This window comes from Aquila chrysaetos, chromosome 20 (assembly GCF_900496995.4).
Source record: "Aquila chrysaetos chrysaetos chromosome 20, bAquChr1.4, whole genome shotgun sequence".
Taxonomy (NCBI): Eukaryota; Metazoa; Chordata; class Aves; order Accipitriformes; family Accipitridae; genus Aquila; species Aquila chrysaetos.
Window position 1 is genome coordinate 15,396,139 of NC_044023.1, and position 22,876 is coordinate 15,419,014.

General features: G+C 36.5%; 1 protein-coding gene across 8 annotated transcripts in view; it reads right to left on the reverse strand.

Moving 5' to 3' along the window:
• FHIT (fragile histidine triad diadenosine triphosphatase) overlaps positions 1–22,876 on the reverse strand; it is a 629,655-nt gene that overhangs the window by 410,648 nt on the left and 196,131 nt on the right. For 7 of the 8 annotated variants that reach the window (XM_030043304.1, XM_030043297.1, XM_030043301.2 and 4 more), the window contains one exon: positions 20,136–20,257. In XM_030043304.1, the coding sequence (XP_029899164.1) occupies positions 20,136–20,235 (100 nt within the window). In that variant the 5' untranslated portion in view covers positions 20,236–20,257. Of the gene's footprint in view, positions 1–20,055; positions 20,258–22,876 lie in introns of all 8 variants that reach the window. The other variant, XM_030043303.1, reaches the window with a different exon arrangement.

The window sequence follows — 22,876 nt, forward strand, 5'->3', positions numbered from 1 at the left end:
GATAAATTAGATCATTAGGATTGTGACTTAGGTTTAATATACAAATCAGGAAGCACTTGAAATTACTGTGAGTACCTCTATAGCGAAGAAAAAATGGACACAAAAAAAAAGAGACTTCAGCTGAGGCTGTATAGAGCTCAACAGAAATTGCAAAATTCAACAGTGAAGTAAGACAAAAGCCAATCTTACTAAACTCCATGCTGCATGTGGTTAAACTGTAAGTATACTTCACCGAGGCTATAGTTTTGGTATCTTCAGATGGCATGTATTTACCTAAGTGTCTATAGGAATTAGGAGGGTTGTTAGTCTTAGCCTTCTACCATGGTCCATCACAGCTTTTTTAAAGCTTCAAAGCACAGAAGGAGTAATTGTGCTAGGAAGTGAGTAAGGAAACCTATCCCTGACTAAAGCTATAAGCATCTATCATATAACCCAAAGTCAAGGCACAACCCCATCTCAACATAGAAACGACATAAAGGTGTGTGATCCTACAGCATGGAATGCAACTGCGGCTGCACAGCTTTCCTGTTCACTGTGTGTTTGCTCTGCCCCTGGCCATACCGTGCTGCCGCCACTGTCCTATCTATAGACCACCTCTTACTAATAAAAGCCAATTTGTATAGCAAATACACATTATAGACCCCCCCCAAATCCTATGGAAACTCCAGGAATTCTCAGGAAATTGGCTGTTCTGTGCAGTCAGTTAAATAATTTGCAGCTTCATCCTGTTTTCACAGCGAACATAACAGCCGATCCTTCAGCCACTTCTCAAGCGTGCCACCTCCCATCCATGAGAACAATGCAACTGGTATCTGCAGGTCAGGGCCTCAAAATTATCTTTTGGCATCACTCGGATCCAGCAGAAAGTGTCATAAAACATTATTACAGTTTTTGTCTTGATAGGCAAAATTCATTTTCACAGCTCATTCATGTCTCAGGTGTAAGATCTTAATTATCCAAATCAACACAGGTTACTCATCATTTATTTCTATAGGCCATAATTCAACAAACTGCATAAGCGTGTGCTCAGCTTTAGGCATCTGGATGGCCTGTTTGAAAGTATATGGTAGTTCCTGATCCAGGCCATCAACTTTCTGTGGATTTAAGTGAAGGAAAAATACCTAGTTGTGATTTCAGTTTAAATTCTAAACAATGACCTCTTGGAACAAAAGTCTGAACTCTGCATTTAGGCTTCTGAGAATAGAGGGTGAATTTGCAGCTCTACTGCAAACAGTCTGTATGGTATTTTTTCTTTCTACTGCTAAAAAATGTCACCCAGAAAACTGTGATTATTGATATATTCTTCCTGCAAAACCCTGTAATCTAAAGATGTTTTCAATATTTAGCAGAAGTAAAAGTGGAATAGAAGTTAAAACATTATCACTAGTAGTTACTCTTAGACACTTAATGCATGACCTGACCTACTGAAAATACTTTTCTGATATTGTTGACATTTGTTTAACCTATCACATTAATTCTTTGTAGCTCAATAAATCTGAGTATCTTCCCCCTGTATCATCAAGAGACTGGCACTGACAAAGAAAGTCAATCTGCGGCCCACACACAAATAATAGCTTTCCATTACATTTGCCATTTCACCTGAATAATTCCTGATAATCATGAATAATGATGTTATTTGACATTCTAATGATATCATGCTGTGCAACTTCAATCCATCAGTCACTGTCAGGAAGGTCAAATATTTGTATTCCATTACATTATGCAGAGTTCATTAAACAGTTAAATGACATTATACACCTTAATTATACTTCCAAATGAAACTAGCACATATCATTTAGATTTTAGTCTACGTGATGCATCTCCATTTAAAAGAAGGATCATGATTTTGAATATTCATTCGTGACAATGAAATCTATTGAAACTTCAAACAATAGTTTTTCAGCTTTATCAAATCCTGATTTAAAGATGAGTTTACTTGATACACCTAAACATAATGTTCTTTACAGCCTAAGAAAGTTTATCGTCTTTCCTACTGTGTTACTATGGGTTACTTCTTAGTGAGCCTAACAAGGGCTCAAATACAGAGCCATAACTGATACAGAAAACTGATTATTCACTAGAGCTATCTGTACACAAGATGAGAATACAATATTTATGTAAGAAAACAGGCAGGAAAAAGGAAGAGAAATTTTGTCATCAGCAATATTTTCTTCTTCTTGAAAGCAATGATTTAAAGTATATCTCAACACAACTCAAAACCTGCTGTGGTGGATCAAAACCATCATAAGAAAAAAGAAAGCAGCATATTCAACTGTGGCATTAAAAGAGTGCTATTTTATAAATACCTAATATTCAAAAACATTAAGCTCACCCCAGGTTATCAGTGTAAATAGTTACTAACAAACTACTATGGCAAGTAATCTAAAAGACTTGTTTTGCATGAATACAGTTTTTTTTTTTTACCTCCCATCAAAACCATTTTCCTTGACAAGAAAAAGAAAAACAATAAGGGGTTCTAAGACAGTCATTAAATAGCCATCAAAAGCTGTGTATTGATTTAAGTAGACTTTTTAAGAAATCATAGCCTTTGTGATTGTACTGAGCATCTCCACTCAACCACAATCCTCTAAAGGAGATACGCACAATGGGCAGAGAAATGGAAAAATTAATGCAAGGAAAAATATGTTTAAAATCTACAAAAAGCACAAGTAGGGACAAGACCTTTGTTAGATTAATGTAGTTTACCAGCTTACAAAAGGTTTATTAAAATGCAACTTTCCTCTTAGCTACAAATTGGCTGCTTTCTAAATGAGTCCTTGAGTCTAATATTAATAGACCAAACCAACCTTTTTATCAGATTCTCTTTAATTCATTACAGTATTTTATGTATGGGAAGAGAAGCAAATTCATTAGATTACAGAAGACACTAGGTGTGTTCTTCAATTCTTTATCTAGCTTGAACCACTGATGGGCAATGTGATTTTAAGCAATCAAAATCAACTCAGCCATGTACGAAACTGGAGAAAAACAACCAAACACTACAGGACAAAAGGATATCCCCTCCTCCCCCCAGAAATTGCCACAGTGCATTCACCAGCAAAGTTTGATGACTTCATAGGTGGAAATCAGACTTGAAAGGTCAGTTCAAAAAAGCAATTAATGCTTGTTCTTAAAAATGATTTTGTTTGAATCATGTTTAGCAAAATTTCAAGAATTCTGTCGAACACAACCTGAGTAAATAATAGAGTTTCCTTCTGCATATCACCTTAGCCTCACTTATAGGGCAATGTATGTATGTCGGCACCTCTAATTTACAGAAATATAGTTGAAACAACCAAACCAATACAGTTTTGAAGAATAAATTCAGACATGTTAATTGGGTTAATAACTGCCATCATATAGACCTAGATAATCTAAAGAGTTTATTTAGGTTTAATTATCTTTCTTTCACTAAGCTATCTATCTTCATTTTCTGAAGAACTGGGAAAATATACTGCTTTCCTTCAGATTACCTGTTCTTCCACTGTTCTAAATCTCTCATAGCTGCCAAAAGGTATTGGAGAGAACTGGGAAATAAGCAATAACAGCCTTCCAGTTTCGGAGTTATTCCTTACTGTTTCTACAGCTTCAGTAAAAGGCATTTTCAAGTTATTGGAAACTACTTAAAAATGTCCATCATTTGGGGTATTTTTATATTCTGAAGTGAGCTGAGCTACACTATCATCTGCAGAGTCAAACCCATTTAATTACTTTTCTACTTCCTTTTGTCAGTGCCAAATGCACCATCACATCCTTATTACCAAATACTGCACAGTGGTGAAGGCCAGGCCTTGGGCATCAGTTTCTAACAGAGTAGATTCAAGGCACTAAAAGAAAACGGCACACAATGTTACATCCTCAGCGTTCAGTGTGCCTAGCACAACTAATTCCAAGGAGCCTGACGGTAAGATGACGACGGCCTTTTCTTTTCTATGGGATGGATGCTTTAAAATTAATTTTCAACTGAATCTGCATAGAAAGTTTTAGAATTAAATTAAGCCTCAACAATATAAAAAAGGAAAAACATTTTAAGGCTAACATTTTTACATCAAGAGGCACAAAACAACTAATATCGTAAGATGAAACATGCCTCTGAAAGCAATCTTAAACTTGGCTAATTGGGCAAATTGAATTGCTTTCAGTGTATGCAGCACATTTATGCTTCCCTTTACTTAACAAACAAAATACAGACAATCCAGTAGTTACTAAAGGTAATGATATTTAATTACTCAGTGTGAATGGCACTTTTTCAAGGTTTATCACTGTGTTGCATATATTATATGTTTATATTAAAACTAATTTTGAAAGTTTTCCATTTCATTATTATACTGAACAAAGCAGGATTGTCATGAAATATAATTAGGAAGTCACAAAGGACCTTCTTAAACAGATATTCAGAATTCTGTGGCTTTGACAGCAGAGGCTTTGCAGAGTGCAGCAGCGCAACTGACAACGAACGAAAATTAGATTCAAGATTTGGAATAAAATTCAGTTTATATGAGTCTGCTGGCTTTCATTGCACTCCAATACTATGGGACAAGGAACCCACGGGGAACCCTCTCAACCCTACAATAGTAGGGCAGTCAAACACCCACTGTCTCTCATGAGAAAAACAGAACCACATTGTTTCTCATCCTTTTCTGTCCAGTATTTGTACTGGCATTTTTAGTTTTTAAATGAAGCACTTTTAAATACATGTTTTTAAAGGTCACATGTTCCCAAATATCTGGATTCCAACTGGAAAATATTCTCAAATTTCTTAAGTTTAAGAGTATCTTACTCTTAAGCTATTTTCTACCCTTCTTTGTGGGTAGAAAAGGACAACAATCCATGACTACTGACCAACTGGTACAGCGTACAGAATAACAAGAATACACATTTTGCTTAAAGAAGGACAAATACACATCTTTTTGAAGTTAATGAAACTGCCCTCCCCCCGCCTGCAAGTGGAAACAAATAACACAGGAGTCACTCATCACAGTCTCAGCAATGGCTTTGAAAATCTAACCCACCAAACATACATGGCTTAAAAAACCTTAACCACCATTTTGAACAACCACATGAATTAAAAACATAATTAGATTACGTAAGTCATTATTTTTCTCCTCAAACCTGCAGGGCTAAGGAACATAGGAGGTCTCTATGACGAATGAGAATGATATCGTCTCCTCACAAAATCACCAATTCAGTGAAGAGATTTTAAAAGTAAGTACGTATCCTTAAGTTGTACAGTAAATGGGTGCAACAAACACTTGAGATCTACAACAGTTGACAAATTTTCTTGCAAAGATTAAAAAGTTTCAAAAGGAAAGGGGAAGTAATGAGATGGAAGATAGTTATTGCTGCTGAATCCTCTGACAGATCAGATGACAATCCTGATTCAACTTTCATTATTTAAAAAGACAAATAGAGCATCTCTCTGTGCCTTTTCAATTGTGACAAAATACAATCATCAAATCACATTATCTTCTTTATTCTGATATCTTGTAGGCAATATAAAATGATCCCCTATGGACAACAGTTTAGCTGAGGTACAAAGTTAAGTTCATTCAGGTACCATCAATGTGACGGTTAAAAGATCGAGGAGGATCTGAGAAAATCAAAGCTGGACCGCACATCATTGCTTTTCCCCTGACCACCTCCCCTCCGCAACGTGTTGGGAAAAACAGAGGAACAACTCAAACACAGTAGTTTTTTGGAATATACAGGCACAACAGCAATCCGACCATTGCACAGAAGGGGCCCTTGCTTTTCTACTAGTTGGGTAAAATATAATTTTTTTTCCTTTCATTTAGCAGTGCCAGACTCTTTGTATCCATTTCATATAAAAATACTCATTATTATGCATCCTGTTATTTAATTTAGGACAATCAAACCCCATTACATTTCCAAATACATCCCACATATAATTCTCCCAATTCTGAACTAAGGCAGCTAAGTATCATCCATTTGATTTGCACACAAAACCCTTTAGTTTTAGCAGTCAGTTTTACAGACTATCCTCTACTCTGCAAGCACTGTTAACATATATGAATGAGCAGATAAATCCAGGGGCTTCTACGAGACCAATGAATGTTGAAAAAAATAGAATCATCAACTAGAATAAAGAATCCACACTACATATCAGGGTTAGACTAAAACAAATAATGCTGCTGTGAATGCCATATAAATGGATCAGATTTTTCTCATTTAAGGATGAATAAAGCCTGACCTGGACTCTCAGTAGAGGTTTGGATTAAGTATATCATTCACATATACAGAAAAACAATATCTCATCTTGACATCTTGTGTCCCCGCAGTTAAAAAATGAGTCAAACAAGTTTCAGATTTGTATATAAAGATGTAATAAATGTTATAAAAACAATCATCACAAGAGAGAACTTTACATGCAGGTGGGAGCACAGCATAGAAATACAGATCTGCACACAGTGCTACAGCCCCTCACTCCCTACATAAAACTCGTTATTTCTATGCAAGGCATCTTCAGAGGCTAACCTGAGCCTGATATGCTTTCTAACAAACACAGCCTAATTTGTTCTCTCTATGGTGCTCCAGTTTGAATAAGATCTGCACCAACTCCATTACTCTTAATGACTATAACTGAACTAAACCAGTTCCTCCAACTTTTAACTGTGTAAAAATCAAGAAAACTAAGCAATAGATGACTAGTTGATCTACATGATAAAAACCAAGCTAGATGTTATAAGCATTAAGGAAAGCAGTTCCATTTAGTTCAAAATTCTCTCCTATTTTTCTTTCAACTGAATACATAAATGTTATTGTAAGCTGTTTCTTGGTTTTTGCTTTCTGCAAACATCTGTTTGCATCAGATCCTTTCAGTTAATACCTAACCTTCATGTAAGAAGCATGTTTCTCCACATTTAAAAAAGATGATTCAATACTATGCGGTATTTATAAGCAAGTCGTAATCGATATTAAATGCATTGTATTTTATTTTATTAAGGAACTGGAGAGGAAAAGGGGCTATTTTCACTGTTCGCTAAGCTAAAATAACCTCAGCAAAATATTATGCTAAGTCAGCAGTGTTTCATTAACATCGCTGTTTTCAGATTAAGATAAAAATAGAATTATACAACTCCACAATATTTTTGTGAGTAACTCTCTCCAGGTCAAATTCAGAATTTTTTTTGAAAGACAAGCAAGTATAACTTATTTTATTAATATTGATAGGGTCATAGTAGGGAAACATTAATTGAGCAGAGATGACATTAGCATCATTCCACATTACTGGAAACTAATTAGGTGGGGTTTTTTTTGTTTTTTTTTTTAAGTCCTCCTGCAACCTAAGAGGGATGGCAATTCCATGGTTTACATTCATTCAACATGACTGCAGAAAAAAAAAACCCCAAACCAACCAAAAAAGCCTTCTTGCAATACTCTACTAGTTCCTCTGCAACTCCATGTAAGCAGTCATGCCTGAAGTCTCTCACTAAAATTTTTTAAGGAGAGTCATTTGAAAAAAAATACATTGATCCTATTTCAAGGTGCTTATAAAGTTTCCAGTCCCAACATAATTTCCCTCTACCACAACAGAGCTATGGAAAACGGAGTATATTAAAAAGTTTGCTTTCATTTTGTCTTTCATTTGCACTACCTGGAGCTAAAGCAATTGAGGGGGGAACATGTAATTTCATTTTGCAAATATGACAGGTGGACTTTCTGCCAAAAATTTCAATAGAAGATTGAGACACAAGGCATTCAGCCCTAAAAAAAAAGTGTTCGACTGTTTTCAACATTGCTGGTGGTCCTTGCACCCAAACATTCAACATGTAGGTAATGCTTGGCAGAGGTATCCTGCTATGTCCTCATGAATAGACAAAATTAAAATTAGACAAATTAATTATTAGTTAATTAAAATTAATTAAATTAAAATTCATTAAATAGACAAAACATCGGTCTTTTTTTCAGATGCAGTTCAAATTAATTCAACTTTGCTATATATTGAATGTAATTCACAGAAGTTATGTTAAGTGTTTAGACTTAAAGAAATACAATCAATAATACATAAGTCAAGCAGAATTTTAACAAATTCTAAATCAGCTATTAATGGACAGTTAGCAATAGAGTAACTATGCTCCCTTTCGAGCTCCTGGCAGAAATATTATGCAGGTCAATAAAGCTGCTTTATTTGTAATTCTCCATTGCTATTTTCAAAGTTAAATGATACCCCTTCAAAAATAAGACCCACCTCTTTGAAAGGTTATGCAATTATCTTGACTTCACTTCCTAATGCACATCTTTTCCTTCCTTCTTACATCAATCTTTCTTCTAAAAAAGATTAGATTTCATTTTGAAGACTTGAGAATGGCAAAAAAGGTCACAGGTCATTGTTGTCCCACCAACAGTCCACATCATTCAGCCAGTGAGACAAAAAGAGATAAACTATTCTGATTTCGTCCGTGTCAACCCACAGATTCCATCATTATCACTCCTCCATGAAGATAATGGAGTTAGTCTTTAACTAACCTTAAAGAGAAGTCCAATCTTGATTGCAAAATACCAAATAATAGCAAATGCTCCTCAACTCCAGCAATTTGTTTCAGTCACTAAGTTACTCTCAATATTTTAAATAAAAATCAACGCTTCATGTATCTCCAGCTTCAAATTTATGGCTACAGCTCTTATTAATGCCTTTGTTACATTGTTACAAGACTTTTATTCCTGGAAATTTTGTTCTTATATAGGCAGGTACGATCAAGTAATTTTTCAACTTTCTCTGGCAAAATCTTACATTCTGGCAACTTCTTTTATATTCTTGTAATGTTATCATAGTCTCACTACATTTTGAGCTCTTAAACCTTCTGAAATGAAGACACTCCATGAACTTATTCCCTCACCCACCCCAAAGACAAATAAGAACAGTGCTGTAAAAGAAGCTTTATAACTGTATAAACACCACCCAGATGCACCAGAAAGGTCAAAAGTAAGAAAGCAAATACAAACCTATTTCCCCCTCCCCTTTGTCTACTTCTCCCTTCTTCCTCTTTCTCCCCAAATCACAAATGATTTTGAATTCAACAGTATCAACAGAAGTGTAATGTTTTCACAGCTGGGCTCTAGGTTTCTTCTCAGCCAGGAACGCCATTTATTTAGTGAACTATATCCTTACAATATTTTTTCTCGAATTTATCCTTGGAGTATGAATGTAGTAAAGTGAACTGCATAACAAATGAGCTAGGTTCTACTCCAACTGAATCATCACCAACAAAACTAAGCCTAAGAAAGCGTTCCTGAAATGTGTGCTTATAGTGACTCAACTGCAATGCCTGAATTCTGGCAACATTAATTTCTATGGCATAATATAAATATATAATCTGTGTCATATATTCTTTTTCTGCAACCAGGCAAATTCTACCTGGGAGTGGCAGGAAAAGAAATACAGAATCACACAATGACCTATTTGTAAAATACATTCATAAATAGTTACATTTTTACATACACATCAGAGCAAAACCTTGTATTTGGCTACATGAAGTTCATCAGACCAGACTGTATAAAAAGCAGAATTTCCAAATTCACCTATTTAAGCTCATACTTGTCACACACAATTCCCAATTTTATGAAACAAACAGCAGTAAGGTCATCACAATGCATTCCCAATTATTAACTGATAAAGATAATAAATCCTGAACTAAAACTAACTGCTCTTAGGCAGCTTCTGTAGAGAGGTCACTCATCTGAATGCAGTATGATGTTAAACTGAAGAGTATCAGTAGGGGAATTTTCAACTTTCATTGTACAACATGAACATCTGCTCAAGAGAGCTCACTCTGAGAGGCGCTGAGGTTTATATGTTTTGATCAGAAACAGTAGAAGTCAGCAGGTTACAAGGAACAGCAGAAAGTAAAACACATTAGCAAATGAATAGCAGACTATACACAATTGTGCAACCTTTGAAACCTAGACATGGTATGAGCGATAAAGGGAAATACATCTGTATCAATGAATTATGCACTCCATTTCCTACTGTAGCCTCATTTTACACAAAGCCTCCATTGTCTGCTATGTTCATATCTAACTTTACACAAGACAACTTATTAAAACATACTTTACCCAATTACCTTGCTCAGAGAAGGTGCTTGACTCTCAGCTGAAGCTCTGCAAAGCAATTATAGGGCCATTTGGAATCACTGCCTTTGATAGTCTCACCTGCCAGTTCAAACCCACAGAAGAAAGCATTTCCTAAACAAATGAAGGAGCACAATTGAGCAGCTTTGGGCACGCCGCAAAGTGGGAGATACTGTATGTGCTACCTTCCTGAGCAGGCAGTGGAGGAAAGCACACCACTGGGCATGAGTTAACCATGCTAGGGAGTGGAGAGGGGGAAAAGATGGAGGGAAGGACTTTGTCCTGCCTAAAAAACAACAGATGCCAGAAGGAGCGAAGCCCAACAGAGTTGGGGCCTTGCATCTCAAAACTCAGTTACTTTGCACAGGTATCCAGAAGTCTAGTACTGCTTCGGAGTAAAGCAACCGTGTTCAAAATATTCCTTTTGTGAAGAGTTCTCCTCAAGTTGCTTCTGAAGAAATCCATATCGGTGACTGGACTCTATTCAGACCTCTGCATCTGCGCTCACTGGGGGAATACAGTAAATTGGATTTACCCTCAAATGATTGACATCTACACCAGGTAGTCTGAAGAGATTAGGCTATGGCATTATTTATCACTCTTTATGCCCTGGAGACAGTACTAGGATGACACACCACGGCACACTATTCCTTCATTTCTGTATGTTCAGAGAGCATTCCTGCTTATTTTTCATGTACACAGCATGCCATTTTTTTCCTTCTTCACTGTTGGACATTGTACTGGTTTTGTCTGGGATAGAGTTAATCTTCTTCATAGTGGCTTGTATAGGACTATGTTTTAGATTTGTGCTGAAAAGAGTGTTGGTAATTCGGAGATGTTTTCATTACTGCTGAGCAGTGCTTACCGAGAGCCAAGGCCTCTTCTGCTTCTCACCCCACCAGCGAGGAGGCTGGGGGGGCACAAGGAGTTGGGAGGGGGCACAGCCGGGACAGCTGACCCCGACTGACCCAAGGGATATTCCAGACCATATGGCGTCATGCTCAGCATATAAAGCTGGGGAAGAAGAAGGAAGGGGGGATGTTCAGAGCGATGGTGTTTGTCTTCCCAAGTCACCATTACGCGCGATGGAGCCCTGCTTTTCTGGAGATGGCTGAACACCTGCCTGCCCATGGGAAGTGCTGAATGAATGCCTTGTTCTGCTTTGCTTGCTTGCATGGCTTTTGCTTTACCCATTAAACTGTCTTTATCTCAACCCACAAGTTTTCCTTACTTTTACCCTTCCAATTCTCTCCCCCATCCCAGCGGTGGGGAGTGAGCAAGTGGCTCAGGGTTAAACCATGACAGAGGTCCTTTAAATATAAGGAGTGCAAGATGATTACTTGTGAAATTATGAAATATCTTCTTCAGATTATAATTATAGTACACCAAAGAATACTAATGTATGTTTCAACAGAAAAATACTATATATTAGGCTCTTCACAGCAAATGGAAGAGATGACAGTTCTATCACTAGATCTCCTCTTAGTAGTTGCAACAGGAAATTCATGTCAGATGCCTCTCAAAAATATGTGCTTGAAGAAAACACATAGTTGTATTACACTGAATAGCACAAAATATTCCAATATGCCAGAAACAATAAGCAATAAATGAAATTTCCAATTGACTTTCCAGCAAATCTATTTTCATTACAAATAGAGATTTTGCATGTATTGCATTACTTATGGTAATTGTGTGACATCTATTATGAATAACCATGTATTCCAATCATCTCTTTTAATTATATTCTGCCATAAGAGCAAGCCATGCAACACCTTGCCCAGACTCAGTTAACTGTGTGTGTGCTGCATATCACATTCTGATGGCTATGTTGAGGACAAAAGTTCCTAGACATGCACAAACTGTAACGGGAACGGCTTGTAACTGTCATGTCCTTCATTAGCCAGAAACTACTTAAAACAAAAGAATAAAAAAAGCTGAATTTAAATCCAGTTTTGTGCTGAGGAAGAAAAAAAAAATCTTTTTATTCCTTTCTTTTATAAAGTTCATGGTAATTGGTTCATGAACGCAAAGCACATGGCTAACTGCTATTGCTGCAGGTACTTAAATTTTCTGTTTAATGTCAAAATTGCAACGGCAGCAAACACCTCCTTTGTATTTGTTATCTGTTGTCCATTTATGGCTGAGTTTGTTTGGGTTTACTGATGTGATAAAAAGGATAAAATTACAGGTTTGTTCAATAACCACACCAATTACAAATTTGCTCTCTACTAGACTAGAAAATAACTGCTGGACTAAAAGTATTCATTATTTATGAAGGGGACTTCACAGTTTTTTAAACAAGAATGCCAATTATTGTGTTAAACCTCAAATGAAACGCCCATTTTACCTTTTCTGAATCCCACCTCAGTTTCCCTGCCACTTTTCATGCAAAAATTTGCTACCTCTTAATTTTACTTCATTCTACATAGCTTTGCTCCTCTGTCTTTTAAACTTGACTTCTTCCAGCTCCTTAGAACGAGGCTTTTCTCACAAAACATTTAATCAGGTTTCTTTCTGTGCTAAATACAAATGGGTAAACACTTTTTTCCAGATATCTCTGTCACCCCAATGACAGGAACCTCAAAGTAAATTCACTTAAGGCAGTTACTATAAAACTATAGCTGCAAGTCAATGTGAAAGTGCTAACATGCTTTGCAAATTGTTAATGAGGGTAAACATGACAAAATGGGAGGCTGTAACTAATCTAACGCACAGTGAAATAATTTTAAATATGAACGTAAATTTAATTAAATATTTTCAACCGACAAAAAATAAGCTGCTTTCATATAAAACAGGGTCTCAATAATTATGTAATAAAAATAAAAATCACAACATTGGGAAGACAGTAAGCAGGCTCTATGAAATTTGATCTTCCACGGCAATCATCAGTCAACTGATCTTAAATTTAGATGTTTTACATTTTTTCATGACAAGAACAGGCTTTCCACACTGTTCTGTTCTTTATGGGCAGGGTGTAAGTATGCAAAATAGGTACCACAATGGTGGGACTTGTGGACTAGGTCTCAAAATTTCTTCTGCATGTCCCTGGAGTTTGTAAGGACAAGCAGATCCACTTTTAGAGGACATACATTAGTAACACACCTTCAAAACTGTACAGTGAGTGCCCCTGAAACACACAAAGCAGTAGAGAGGTTCATGCATAATGTGGTTTTATTTAAGTCATTTATAAGATCCAAACAATGATGATGATGAACAGGTGAATAAAAGGGATTAGATGAAAATGGAATTGGAATTTTTTAGCTGAATTTCAGCATGTGTTAGCAATGTAGCCAAGAAATTTAATTGCATAGTTCCAACCTATTATGACACACAGCTTACAAGCCCATATTTCAGAGATTTCATTACTTTCCATACAGCTAGGTTTGAAGGTCAGTTGAACACATCACTAGTAAGAGACTGCTCATCGCTCCATGGCATTTGGTAAGATGCACCAGGCTCCAACCTAGGAGCTACTGCCTCTCCCAGAAGTGGCTTTAAGACAGCTTTTTTAATACCTCTTCCAATGTAGGTTGTGCTAGAGTCTCAGAAATTCTTACCTTCACCTGCATTCTCAGGTGCATTCTCACTAACCTGCTGAATGCATGTAAATGAGTAATTTAGCTGGTAACTTACTCCATTTGCAAAACAGCAAAAAATACTTTTGATTTCATTACTTTCATTTTTTCCTGTCTATTTAAAATACTGGCACAAAGCATTTTGAATGGGATTTTCATCCACGCCATTACATTAATGCAACTATAACAATGCAAACAGAAGAGGTAAATCCTTATGGTGAAGTACATTCTCCTTCACCAGTGAGTACCTTTCAAGCAAGACAAGATTTGAAGGGAAAGTATTTTTATCAGACCAAATGATACAGCTGAACTCCACCCCCACAAATAAGACAGACAAGCTTTTGTGCACAGAGCCCTGGATCTATTATCTTCAGAAGCAGCATTTCTTTATGCGAGTCAAACACCATCCCTTTGTTTGTAGACTGCAAACAAAATGACTCCAGCCCTGAGATAATTAACTGGCCTCTCTGTCACCACTAAATTCAAGTGGTTTGCATACACAGAGCGGAGCAGTCATTCTTTGGGCTGTTTGAAGAGAACCTTTTTCCCAGAAGGTAGCTTGAGAATACAGTGAAGCTGATCTACTGGCTTGCTGCTGCCAAGGGTGCAGTCCCACTCCTTACCCTCTGCACAACATAGTTTAATTTAGCTAAAAATTATTAAGCATAAGAAGTGTTTTTCTTAGTCTCATTCGTGTGCAAGTAAGCATTAGGTCATTAATAAGTCCTACCTGAGGGATCAGGACTGTTCATATAAGGAAAAGTCACTGAACAGCTTTCTTTGGGATCTGATTGGGGAAAAAAACACTTGGGAATTTCCACTGATGGTCAACAGCTTCAGTCTGGTATCTCAAAAAGAATTTATCAAATACTGACAACACAGAAAGTAAGTCTGAATCTCTTCTGCATTCCTGATGAAGAAATATATTCTGTACTTCCCCCACAATTTCATACAAGATCCATCATGTATATCTGTTCTTCCCATTCAGGAGCTCTTTTCTACACCAGCAAAGCTACTTTATCCTCTCCTTAGTACTCTCTTCAGAGTTACTAGACATTTTGAGAAATTCATATAAGTAGTTCACTCCTTATTGTAACAAATAACATTTTCTGTCTCCATGTGATTCCCTTGCTATCACCAGCATCATATTTAGGGTACAAAGTCCTTACCAAAACCCCTTATTTTTAGCTCTTTGCTAAAAAGCTAAAAGGAGCATGACTGCTCCTTAGCATTGTGCTAAAGCAAACTAATAATAATAGTAATGCATATGAAGCTTCTGTAACAAGGACTAAAGAGTACTTTCCCACAGGGTTCACTACATATAATGTGTAGTCGTAACAGTGCAGTGTACATTATTGCAATATGTAAATGCAAATTTATATATTCTGCCATATAACTGAATTTTATTTTCTAAATCTTAGTTTTACAGCAAATATTAACACTTATTTAGGCTAAAAGCCATAAAATTCATAATTATGTAGCATAAATACGGATGTGATAAATGTGCAATGTACAAACTAAATCACAATAAATAGCAGCTCTGTAACTTTATGAAGAATTAGAATTTCATATACATGCTAAACACCATGGTTTTCAAGCAAACTTGTGAGAGAATACTACTGTTCTTTCCAGAATACTACTGTTCTTTCCAGAGCCAGTGTGCTATCTTCATTGGAAATTCTGTCAGGACTGTAACTAAATTAAAAATTTTAAAATACATTAACAAACAATAGTAATCAAAAGGATTATTTCTTTTTAACTGCAAATCTTTTAAGAACAGCATTGTGACAACATTTGTGACAATACAGAATATGTCAGTCACAAGTAATATGGCAATTCTGACAGCATATGACAGGGAAGCTCACAGACAGACAAACTGTACAGCAAAGCAGATGCTGTTCTTACATTGCATGACCCTGCATCCCATCCCGCCCATGCAACAGACCCAGAACCATTACCCTGCAGCTTAGGGTGTTATCGAGTTTTTGAAGGAGCATCTGGTTCAACTAATGTTTTCTCTACTCATTAACAAAAGGAACAAGCTGCAGGAACTCACAGTACAGCGTGCTGTCTCGGCAACAAATAATGACCATTAAATTCATATAGTGAAGAAGTTGCCAGAAAATATCACATGCTTTGGGTTTTTATATATGGTCTATTCCCCACAGTCAGAGCACTTTCTGGTGAAAAACACTAGATCTCTATGGAAATAGCAATACCAAATAGTCCAGCAAAATTCAGTATATCACAGTTAAACAGTGTCTTTTTTGTTTCCCTTTTTTTTTTTTTAAATGGAAGAAACATTTCATAATCAATCCCAGATGAAAAGGTATTGTAAAGTGTTTATTCTAATTTATTATACACACATACATGTGCACTTACTGAAGGAGCCAAACTGTCCACCACAAATTTCTATAAAATTGCTTGGTCCTGATAATCCTCAGCTCATTGTTCCCACAGCTGGAAAGCCTGTTCTTCTTAATAACCAATTCAATAAACTGTTGAAAAATGCTTTGTATAATATAGTATTGCCATAGATCTGATGTTTGTCTCTGTCATTACATATTGCATTCAATCAATTTACAAATGTTGCTGTGTTCCTTTTGTGCTAGTTCTTCTTATGGCATCCTGAACACAAATCCAAAGATCAATACCTTGTCTACTGAAAAAAAAATTGGACATAACAAATGAATAATTTTATTTATAATAAAAAGTCCTAGTCCCCAAATGGATTCTACTAATGTTCAAATTCATTTTTCATGTTTAACACAAGATGAAAGCAAGTACCCTGCACAATGCAATGAGAAAGGCAGTGATAAAAAAAACCAGTTCATACTTATTGAAGATGCGAGCAAAACCATGTAAAGCTATGGCATACGACTAGGAAAACATCAATAAAATGGTAGGTCATTCACAAAGTATTTGTTACCATATTACAGAGCAAAAAGTCCATGTCAAAGAGCAGATGGCTTTTCTTTAAAAGGACACTACAGTTCTGCTCTAACTATGGAAGCAGCAAGGCTCTGAATGAAATAGTTTAAGTAAGAAGACAAGTAGGAGTTTAGCTCATGCTGGTTGCATGAGCCAATTCAGTTTGTCTTGTGCCTTTTGTGTGACAGAAACAATGCATTTGCTGACTGTAGACACATCCCTGCAGTATTCCAGCTATCGAATACCTACCTCCTCTAAAACAACTATGTAGCTGTTCAAGGGAGCCACAAATGACTTCTTTCACAGTCTTTGCAGAGCAGCAAGCTAACAGAGCTTAGAGGAAACAGGGACTCTACTTTTCATAGAAAACAGTATTGGTACCTTTACAACTGTACAAATCCCAGCAAGCTCACAGAGTAAACAGCTCAGCTCCTCCCCACTGCCAAGCTAACTGCTAAGATGTGCACTGCATACAGAATTCCCACCTAGACTCGGCTCCGTAACAATTCACAAGCATTAGCAAAACAAAACCATACCATTTCTGTACAAAACAGAAAACCAACATAAAAAAACCACACCCCAAACCCCAATATCTCCTTAATCAAGACTGTCCCCAATACCATGTGCCTGGCTGCTCTGAAATGAGACAGACAAGTAGAACAGGCAGGGAAGCCCCATCTTCCCCTTTGAACTATATGCAAGAACAGAGCAGGTATGCACTCCTCGTTTTGTCCTGGGAGTTGAGTGACTTGATGTCTTCAGACAGGCTGTGGTCAGACACCTCTGAGCCTTAACCACACTCCTATTAGGTGACAGCAAAGGGACTGGACGTCCTGAGGGGAACACGCACTAATCCTGCACACTGACCATGTGTAGCTCTCCTTCTCCCATTTGCTTGTGCCAAAAGAGGTGAATGAGTTTGCACATATTTTAGCTTAGACAGTAGAGATTCCAGTTTAATGCCAGATATCCTTTACTCAATAGTAAGATCCCATTTACTTCCTATTCAAGAATCTGCGATAATCACTCAAAGGGATTCTATTACGAACAGGTTCCTGAGTCCATGAACTAGTGTGCAGCCATTAGACAGAAGTCTAAAACTCGGGCAAATAAGGCAGCTCTCTCCAGGAACAGGGGAACTCTTTCCTTACCATGAATACTATGTTCTTGCTATTCCTACTCTTGGTTACTATTAGCACAGTTTGACTTTCAAGTGTCAAGCTGAATTTGCAGGATTGGCAGCTGGAAATAAACAAAACAAAACTTTGTAATGTGTTAACTGAACACACATACTTTGGCATTGCTCAAATCATGAACACTGAACTCCGTGAGACCATTTTGACTGAATTTTTTCCAGACTATAGCTTCATTTTAAAACTATTACAGCAAATTCACAACTCCAATCCTACGTTCTGTTTTAAGATGGAATTTCAACCCTACTAGTTAATTAAAGCCACCACCTGGAGTGAGCTGGCTTTCAAACTGATTTCCTTTGTCTCTCTAATTCACACACATTAATATTTTATTTTCTACTGGAAAAAAAAAAATGAAAAGGAATGTCACAAGTGTGCCAAAGACAAGGCAGATAAAATTATTGCAATAAAACAAAGAAAATACACTTGTTACTGCCAGGTCTCAAGATGAATGCTGCATTATACAGACATTTTAAAGGCTTAAAACTGCAAATTGCTCTATTTTACATACTGTATTCTAGCCTTTGCATCAAGATCTTTTCTAATTTTTTCTTATTGTAATGAGAAAGGGAAAGGGTTGGGTTTTTATTACCTGAACATTTATTCAATGGAGAAACAAAGACTACATTATATATTACAACACATGAGCTATTAAAACAATGTGACACTATAAAATATGCTGCAATACTCATTATGGGATAACAAAGCTAAACCTGAGCAAATAAATGTATCTGCCAGTCAGCAATAACTATACAGCTAGAGTTTATAATCTTTAATTATTTAAGAAGGAAAGAAGCTTGTAATAATTAAGTTTTATAGGCTTCTTAAATTGTCATTACTAGGTGCTCACAAAACTTTAAAACAAGTATCTTTCATCTGAAATACTCTTCTTTATTTTTAACAACAGATGCAATTGTTCACTTAACTGATTAATTGAAAAAAATCATTAACTATTGTGTTTAAAAATTCCACACACAGTAAACATAACATTTATTTACTCTCTCATCTGGACAATGTATACACCAATACTGCTCATGTATTTACAGGCTCTGCATCTCACAGTGACTGATGCGATACTGTCTTTACCTAGCTTTGAAAATGTTTTTTTATGACAAATCTGTAAATCACATGGATTTACATCACATACTTCTGAAACTTGAAGTTGAGACGAACTGGTCATTTAATTCATTAAAATATATTGGTGAGATAGTAACACCTTTAAAGTTTCTATAAAGTCTCTTTAAAGTTTCTATAAAGTCTATGCATCTTTGCCATGCATTTATAACCAAATGAACTGACTTCTGGTACAAAGAAACACCATTCAAAGCAGGTGTAGAGAGAAGTTCTATAGTGAACTATTATAATTTACAGAAGTGATAGGAGGAGAGGAAGGTTCCATGTTTCAGCAGAAACACATTTATGTGTATGTTTAAAAAAGTATATTAAAGGTTACTAAATTTTAAATTATACATTAAATTACGAAAGAAACAACATAAAACTACAGAAGAACAAGAAAGCTTTCAATGAACTCCACATGACTTTCTTCTTTTCCCAAAACACATTCAGCCATTGCCTAACTGAGGTCCTACTAGAATTTTATCATGGACCTCTATGGAAATGAAATGATCAGTTTTGAGTATTTCTGAAAAGTTTCACCTCCAGCCACTGAAATCAGCACAATTTACACAGCAGCAGAGTTTTGACTGGAAAATAATATGCCACACTACAAAATACACTAAATAGGTACATTTAGCATCTTGCAGAATCAAGTTCCTATACAGTTTCTAAATTGAGACTTTTACTTACAACATGGGGCTTCATTTTTTTGTCAGGAAATGTGTGTGCTATACAGATGGTTTATTTAATCCATTCCCACCTAAATTAATCAAAGCAATCTGTCCCAAAAAAATAAGAGTCTTCATACAGGATTCTGCTGCCATTTGACAAATTGTGTACATTTATCTAGGAGAAGTTGAAAATCCTCCATAAAGAAGTTACCACATCTAAAAATAAGTGACATTATTAAAAGGGAAGCAGGATGTGTTATTTAGCATAATATGAAATTTAAACAGTACCACCTCAGATACACTTTAAAATGCTTTTAGTAGCACCTGGTTGTTTATACATCTTCTGTGGTGAAAAGGTCAATAGAAATTCACCTCTAAGGTCACAGTTGCTAAGCAACCGTTTTCGGCAGTTCTGCAACACCGATCAAGCGTATTACGTTCCACTGCCTGGCTTCAGAATAAACGCGCATAGCATCCTACCTGGCCTTTGAAGCGCACCGAGCTTCTGCTTTTCCCAAGAGCACGGACACCCATCGTTGAGGCGCCGCTCGAAAGGATACGCCCTGGGACCACCGGCTTCCGGTTCACGAGAGCAAAGGAGAGCTCAGTCTTCAGGAAGACCACGGAGGGCTTGATGAGGTGCTGCCCAAATCTTAGCATGATAAATGTTAATCTTCAGGGTCTGAAAGAGACAATAGTTAAGATAATTAAGGGACTGACTTTGCCTTTCCAAACAACAGGAATAAGACAACCAAATTGTCTAGGCAGCTTCTGAAAGAAAGTGACTCCTGCACTCAGCAAGGCATTGATTGGGCTTTGGAAAGGTTGGTAAGGCTTTCCTAAAAGTACCACTTCTTTGAAGGGCTGGTGGAAAAGGCTTCTTCCCAAAGCAAAAATTTTACATATAATTTCTTAAACCCTTTCCTCCTCATCTTGGCAGGGCTACAAAATTCTAGACAGAGAATGTCATTTCTCCCTCCCATTTTCATTTGTTCTGCATTGTCTGCATTTGGGTCATATGTGCTTGGAGAAGCACGAACAGTATTTCACATGCCCTTTGCCACAATGCAAATCAATGCACACAGGACTTACAATATAAAGAAACCACATTTTCTAAATCAATCTCTCCACTAAATACCTCAATTGAAGAAATACTGACAAATTAAGGAAAGCGTATTAAGTCATTTTCCATCCATGCTTTCTAGTTGAGCAACTGAAATGTGAAGACGATCAATAGTTGTGTGCAACATTTTGTCTTACACAAAGCAAGCCAAAGATTTCCACTTCCATTCACTAAAATTTTCTCTCCTCCTGATAAGGATGAAAATCCTTCTTAAATAGCTAAGGCACAATCCTAACTGTGTCTATTTTAGTTCTTTAAGCCCTAGAGTATTTAAAGTATTTAATTCAATCAGAAATATCCAAGGTGCTGCAGGGTAAAATATGAAGTAATGAAGAATCTCATGTGACAATACTTCAGACACATTGAAAGCATTATACTAACATTACCTTGTTTGAACCAAATGACTAATCAGAAAATACAGTTTTATAAGTTGCTTCAGATGGGGAAAGATATTGTTAGAGTCAAGGAGGGTCTTTTGCTGCAGTTATTTTCTTGCAAGCCTACTGTGTTCAGTAAGACCCAAACTTGGTTCTTAATCTAAAAGATTTGTTCCAATTTAAGGTCCCACTCCTTGTACCTGTCCAACAAAAAGTACATATAACAACCCCCTCCAAGGGCACAGACTTTGAAAGCATCTTTGAGAAGTGCTTCTTCTTTGGAAGGAACCTCTGACTTTTTAGCTATCTGATTCCACAAAAGAACTTAACTAAATTAAATTAAGGATAGCAGACGCATCTATCAGGCTTTGCACCAGAAAAACATATATAAAACTTAGTATAAGATACAGTAACCAATCAGATGACTACACGTTCAAGTAATAAACATTCTTTAAGGAGGCACCATGTCTTGTTTTATTTTTGAAAATCACAGATGAAAGGAAATGCTTGAGCCGACCATGGAAGAGCAGGGATTTCAACCATCCCTATTTCAAAGATCTGAAAAGGTTCTATAATTGTTTTTTTCCCATAAAGTCAACAGAAGATTAAGTGTCCGAGAAGATGTGTCCCTTACCGTATATTAAACCTGAAACTTGACAGCATACAAAACCCAAGTCTCTTTAGCTCCTAGAAGAATCACTTACCAGGGGAAACACCTGCTATCTTGTGCTGATGTCTGAAAAAAATGACTACTAGGAACTTCAACCAATCTTCCTCATGTCTCTTAAGCAGTCCATCAGCAAACCCCCTGTGGGGGTTTCTCATTCTGATTAAAACATGCAAGAATATGTTTTCATGATATGACAAAGAGACATGGTTCTCTTCGCACTGAAGGAAATGTTTCTGATAAAAGAGGAAAACACATTAAATAGCTAGGACTACCATCCAGTGATGAAACTGAAAGCTAGTATCTCCAGTAGCTGGAAAATCAAATCAACCACCACACCTGTTGTTGCACCTAGCAATACTATGGACGGAAATAAAAGTACTACCAATCAGTTCTTACTCTGTCTTCCAGACTACTGATAAGTAAAAGCACTGTCCAGAGACATGGAATAGACTTAAACACAGAACCAAAGCTTTAAAATAACAGATGCTGATTTTAAAATCTGATGCTTTGAAATTTGATTTAACGAGGCAGAGAACCTGCTATTTGAGTAATCACCAGGAGAAGTCCTTTGGCTGTTTGCAGCCATAAGCAAAAAACAATAAACAATAGCAGGATAAGGTTGATGACATTGGAAATAAGGCTTGGATCCCATGCTTCAACTACTGAGACTACAGGAAAGCTGGAAATGGATGACCTGGTGCTTTTCTATTCTAATTATCTATCTAAAGTTACTAGGGGCTCCCTTGGGCCTTGCTAGTCCAGTGCTGACTCTGAAACTCACTGTTAAAAATAACCAAATCCTACTCTGAAGTGTATGTTGTGAAATTCTTCAAGTTGCAGAATGGAACAAATATTGATAATTACAAGAACCAAGGTTAAATTTGTGTTAAGGGCTTCATGTTATGGGCAAGGGCATCCCCCGAGATAAAAGTTTTGCTGAGTCAAAACATCACTGCAGGTAGTGGATTTGGGACAGATAAAGACCATATTGGAGAGCTGATAAGCAATAAAAAACATTTTTATTTGAACAAGAAATCTGATATGAAGATCTTTTCTTCTAGCTTAAATATCTAAATATCCTAAATATTCTACTACATATCTAAATATCCTACTATCCTACCCAATATCCTA